Here is a 5,903-nt window from a genome sequence, read left to right as displayed (position 1 = left end):
ATCTGTGGCTCCCAACGCTCTCATACTTAGAGTAGCAAGCAGCAAAATAACCATATAAGCATGTGCAGGTTCTGGGAAAAATTTACACTAAGATCTTGTTGTCTGTCTGAAATTCTGACTTAACTGTGTATATCCTGTGTCTTTGCACTTTTTGTTTTGTTTTGGGGCCACACCTGGCTGCGCTCAGGGGTTACTCCTAGATCTGCACTCAGAAATCACTCCTGGCAGACTCAGGAGACCATATGGGATCCTGAGGATTGAACCAGGGTCCATCCCAGGTTGGCAGCATGCAAGGCAAACTTGCCCTACTGCTGTGCTATCATTCCGGTCCCTGTCTTTGCACTTTAGCAAGCTCAGGAGGGAAAGCTTTCACAGAAGTTGAGGGAACTCAGTCAGATTTGGAAAGGCAGATTGCAGCTAGCCACTCCCACCAGCCCTCTGCAGTTTGAGGGTGAGGGGCACAGGCATTCCAAGGTGCTAAGGTCCACCAGGTTGGCCAAGGAGATTAAAAACAGATGATAGCAGATTTATTTTTGTTGTTGTTTGTTTTGGGGCCCACACCCTGCTGTGCTCAGAGTTTACTTTTGGCTCTACCTATACTCAGGATCACTTCTGGCTCTGTGTTCAGGGATCATATGTGGTTCAAAGGATAAAATCCAGATCAGACATGCAAAGCCAATGCCCTCCCCATTATGCAGGAGACAGCAGAATTTTTCAGTTTTCCTTTCAGTCAAAATCCTCTAAGTTCTTTGAGTACAGAGAATTGGTCCAGTGACTACACAGAGCCAAGAGGCAAAACAGCACCAGGAAAAGCACCTGAATTCTCCTTGTGCTTCTCAGAGCCTGTTTATTGCAACTGGCCTTCTATTCGATTTTGGGAGATGGAACAGTGGGAGACTTCCATGGCCTTCCGGTGTATATTTTTACCACAAGCATATGTTACTTTTTTAAAATTTACTTTTATTCATTTTTTTTTGGTTTGGGGAGTCACATTCAGCTGTGCTCAGGCTTTACTCCTGACTCTGCACTCAAGGATCACTCCTGACAAGGTTCAGGAGACTATATGGGTCCCAGAAATCAAACTCTTATCAGCCATGTGCAAGATAAGCACCCTTCCTTCTCTACTATCTCTCCGGCCCCAGATTATTCCTTTTATAACCACTAAAAGGCTATATAGGAATTTCCATGCTGGAAATAAGTGAAAAATCAGGCTGCAGTGGACCCAATCATCTGTGAAGCAACCTCCCAGAGGTAAGATTGTGTGATTCTCTGTAATGTCCTGCTCCTAATTTGCAAGTCATTTGAGGAGCAGACCTTGAGGCAGCCTTGTGGGTTTGCTGCCTTGTTCCCCAGAGACTCCAAACTCAGTTACTCACTACTACTGGTGCCCTCTAGCCTTAAAAGATGCCCAGACTGCGAGGCACCCATCTCCCTGCTTCCTCAGCTCTGAAGGGACTCTGGGTTTGGCTGGCGAGACCCGTGCCTCTGAGCATATTCCTGCCCTGGCTGACACTCCCAAATGACCAGTCCTGAAGCCAAAACAAGAGTTTGGCGTTTGCCTGTTTAAAAATATTTTTTAATTAAAAAGAAAAGAAAAGAAACAGCAGTAAAAATCCGGGCCTCCATGCAAGCAGACTGAGATTCTATTGAGCTTGGGGCTTATGAAATGGAGAAGGTGGTTCCATAACCAGGAACAATTCTGTCCTACCCCACTGAGCCCCACCCCTGGTAAGAGCCTCAGTGGAGAATTGGAACTGTCCCTATGATGAACTCCAGAAGAGAAAGGGAAGTTGCTATTTGGTCACCTGGGCCAGGACAGAGGCCAGATTTCATCTATCAGTCCTGGACCTTAGGCAAGTGACTTCACTAAGCCGCTGGGAGATGGATAGACAGACTACAAACCTCCAGGTATGCGAGTTCTCACACAGGCTTGTTCCCTCTCTTGGAGAGTCCAACAGCTGTCCTTTGGCCAGAAGGACTTTCCATCTGCAGTTCCCACAGGCCAGCAAAGATAGATTTCACCACCCCACCAGGAGGAACCTGCCTCCAAGGAGGGGCACACCACCTATACAAGCTGCAGGGAAGGTAACTCCCAGCTCGGCCCAATGGCCTGGCCCATGACCTTGCGAGAACCTGGGAGCAAGCTTCCCCAAGCCACGGTATTTTTCCACTGCACAGCTCCGTCCACCTCAGCGGCTGTCTGCGGTGCAGACAGGAGGCTGGACAGGCCAAGCCAGGCCCATCAGGAACCCACCCCAAAGGACACTCAGAGCTGGAAACAGCCACAGACAGACTGTGGGTGAGGGGCGGCTGGAGTCCTAGAAAGAGAAAAGGGAGAGGTGGGGGTTCCTTCAAGCGCCACCCAGAGCTTGGAGACAGACCCCAGGGAACCGAGACATCCCTGCAGGGTTGCAAGAGATTCTCCTCCTCCTTCAGTGGCTTCTTCCCTCCACCCCCCACCCCTCCGGTAATGATTAAATCCTCTCCACCGCTCCAGTGCAGGTCCGAGCCGGCGAGGAGAAGGAGCCCCGCTGGTCAGCTGGGGGTGGTAGGAGGAGGGAGAGCGAGAGGACAACGAGGGGAGGGGACAAGGGAACCAGCGGTCCCGCCCGCTGATGTAGGCAGGCGGCGGGGGTGGAGCCGCGACGCGTGAAGGAGTCCCCCCCGCAGTCGCACACCCGGTCCCCCTTCGGAGCAGCCAGTCTCCAACCCCCGTGCGCCCGCGACTTCCCTGCCGCCGCAATTTGCGCGGCGGGGACCGCGGGATCCTCCTCTTGGTGCCGGGTTTGGTGGGGACGCCTCCGCCACTCACTCCCAGCCTTTGCCCTCTCCCCACTCCTGGATTCCCGGACTGCCCGGAGCGACTCCCGGTGGGAGAAGCGGATCCCAAGACGTCTGCACGGCCACCGCCCCGGACATCTCGCCTGCCGAGCCGGCTGGGCACCCACCGGGCATCCACGAAGCTTGCCAGCCCTGCCTGCCTGCCTGCCTGCCTGGATCTGGGCATCTCCGGGTACAGATCGGCTCCGGCACTGTCGCCTGGGGGCTGCTGGCGACCGCCTGGCCATAGGCGGCCGCGCGCCCTCCTCTTCCCGGGTCTCCAGGCCGGACACCCGCGCGCGCGCGCGCTCCTGGTCACCCCAGCCACCGCCGCAGCCACGATGCTGCCTTGGAGACGTGACAAATTCGTGCTGGTGGAGGACGAGACCAAGTGCAAGGCGAAGAGCCTGAGTCCGGGACTCGCCTACACGTCTCTGCTTTCCAGTTTCCTGCGCTCCTGCCCGGACCTGCTGCCCGACTGGCCGCTGGAGCGCTTGGGCCGCGTGTTCCGTAGCCGGCGCCAGAAAGTGGAGCTCAACCGGGAGGACCCGACCTATACGGTGTGGTACCTGGGCAACGCCGTCACCCTGCACGCCAAGGGGGACGGCTGCACCGACGACGCCGTGGGCAAGATCTGGGCGCGCTGCGGGCCGGCCGGAGGTGCCAAGATGAAGCTGACCCTGGGCCCGCACGGGCTCCGCATGCAGCCGTGTGAACGCGGCATCTCCAGCGGCGGCACCGCTACCGCCACCGCGGGGGGCTCCGGGGGTCGCCGGGCCGCCGCCGGGCACGCCTACCTGCTGCCCCGCATCACCTACTGCGCGGCGGACGGGCGGCACCCGCGCGTCTTCGCCTGGGTGTACCGACACCAGGCGCGCCACAAGGCCGTGGTGCTGCGATGCCACGCCGTGCTGCTGGCACGGGCGCACAAGGCCCGCGCCCTGGCCCGCCTGCTCCGCCAGACCACGCTGGCGGCCCTGAGCGACTTCAAGCGGCTGCAGCGGCAGAGCGATGCGCGCCACGTGCGCCAACAGCATCTCCATCTCCGCGCCGGCGGTGCCAGCGCCTCGGTACCGCGCGCCCCGCTGCGCCGCCTGCTCAACGCCAAGTGCGCCTACCGGCCGCCGGCCGCCGAGCGTGGCCGGGGGGCGCCGCGCCTGAGTAGCATCCAGGAGGAGGAGGAGGACGAGGACGAGGACGAGGAGGACGACGGGGAGGAGAAGGATGGGGACGCGAGCGCGCGCGAGGAAGGAGCCCCCCAGCGCGAGCGCTCCGAGGTGCTCAGCCTGGCCCGGGAGCTGAGGACGTGCAGCCTGCGGGGTGCCCCCGCGCCTCCACCACCGCAGCCCCGCCGCTGGAAGGCCGGCGGCCCCAGGGAGAGGCTGGGCCTGGCGGGGTGAGAACGGGGGGGTGAGGGGTGCTCGCCACCCTGGACACAAGGCCTGGCCTGGCTGACAACTTCCAGCCTTCACCACCACCCCCCTGGCGCTCCCCGCTTTGGCACCCCACCGCTCCCCAACCTGGCCCTTGCCTCTCTCAGTATCCGTTGTTGACTGCCCACCCACGTCGCATCCTGACTCTCTGGGTGGTGCCTACTATTCCCTTGATTGCTGGGGAGTGGGGTGGAGAAAGGCAACGGTATGCAGTGTTCATCTCTGCCTCCCTTTCTCCCGAAATCCGACCCTCTCCCCTTCTCCCCAGTCTCCATTGTGGAAATGGCCCACGCCCTCCCACGCTTTAGACCAGGTCTGCCCATAGACTGGCTACCCTACTCCTCCCATCCAGCCATCCTCTGAAGAGAAGAGGCGAAGACGTTTCCAGAAATCTAAAAGAGTGGGTGGGTTAGATCCCTTCCCTCCCCGGGGTGAGTAACCCCCCCCCCCCAGAGGCACACCCCCTTTTAGGGGGAACTGGAACTGCAGCCTGAGAGCCAGAGAGTGTGGGAGGACCCGAGTTGGCTTTTGCACTACACCCACCTCGTCTGGGAACCCTGGGAAAGATCCCACCCAGACAATAGGTTCCATTGCACCAGTGCAAGGCCCACACCTGGACCCTGGTCTCCTCCCCCATCCCAGATCACTGCAGAGGTGTCTGTGGTGCCCACGGATGCCCCACAGCGTCATCAAGATTGGGCCTCCAGAACTTTTGGCAGGTGCCCTAGTATTCTGACTCAGCAAACAGTGGACAGGGAGGAATGCTCCCAGGCAGAAGGCAGGAGGGTGAGGCAGGTGTGTCATTGTCCCAGAGGAGGGACCACTTTCCTGCCCAGTGACTCTCGGCCGCAAAAGCCCAAAGACCTATGTCACCAACTGAGTATTGTAAATAAAACTACCCACCTTTTCAGCCTGTCACCTCTCCTGTGCTGTGTTTGATGCCGGGCATATGGGGGGTGAAAGATGATCAGAACCAGGGCCCGGAGAGATAGCACAGCGGTGTTTGCCTTGCAAACAGCCGATACAGGACCAAGGTGGTTGGTTCAAATCCCGGTGTCCCATATGGTCCCCCGTGCCTGCCAGGAGCTATTTCTGAGCAGACAGCCAGCCAGGAGTAACCCCTGAGCACTGCCGGGTGTGACCCAAAAACCAAAAAAAAAAAAAAAAAAAGAAAGATGATCAGAACCCCAGAGGACAAGAGGTGAGAAGAAGTGGTCCCTTCTGTGCCTCCTCCCTTTGAGCAGGCTGGAAGACCGCTCTCAGGATTGGGGGGGCTGTCTGGGGTGTACTGCTGGGAAACTGTTTCCTGGATGGCAGCAGTGTGTGTTTCCTATGAACATTGCATACATTGAACCCCAAAAGGCATGGTACTAGTCAGCTGTCTGTGCCCCTGGACACCCAGACTCATGTATCTCTGAGGCATTTGGCAAGGAAGGCGAACTAAGCTGGGGACTTCTCCTCAACCATGTACTCTGTAACAGATGTGACAAGCATATGGTCTATACTGTCTCCTAGGAAGTGTTGGGGGGACTGAGAAGGGGGTGGAGGTTTACTTTGGAAGGAGATGGAGAAATCTGGCCAGACTTGTGGGACCAGCACTGGTGGATCCTGAACTTGGCCTTCTTCTCCCTGTCTATGCTGAGCTGGGCA

At 58.1% G+C, this 5,903-nt stretch overlaps 1 protein-coding gene across 1 annotated transcript; it reads left to right on the top strand.

The window, feature by feature from the left end:
• Window positions 1-2,573: 2,573 nt before the first annotated feature.
• FAM43B (family with sequence similarity 43 member B) lies at window positions 2,574-4,262 on the top strand. Its single transcript, XM_049772066.1, has one exon. The coding sequence runs from the start codon at window positions 3,162-3,164 to the stop codon at window positions 4,218-4,220; it is 1,059 nt and encodes a 352-aa protein (XP_049628023.1). The 5' UTR covers window positions 2,574-3,161; the 3' UTR covers window positions 4,221-4,262.
• Window positions 4,263-5,903: the final 1,641 nt, after the last annotated feature.

Source organism: Suncus etruscus, chromosome 4 (assembly GCF_024139225.1).
Source record: "Suncus etruscus isolate mSunEtr1 chromosome 4, mSunEtr1.pri.cur, whole genome shotgun sequence".
Taxonomy (NCBI): domain Eukaryota; kingdom Metazoa; phylum Chordata; class Mammalia; order Eulipotyphla; family Soricidae; genus Suncus; species Suncus etruscus.
Note: the sequence above shows the minus strand (reverse complement) of the source record. Positions and strands in the feature narration are given on the sequence as shown.

Excerpts from the sequence above, each read along its gene's own strand:
- FAM43B (XM_049772066.1), top strand. The coding sequence starts at position 3,162 with ATGCTGCCTTGGAGACGTGACAAATTCGTGCTGGTGGAGGACGAGACC.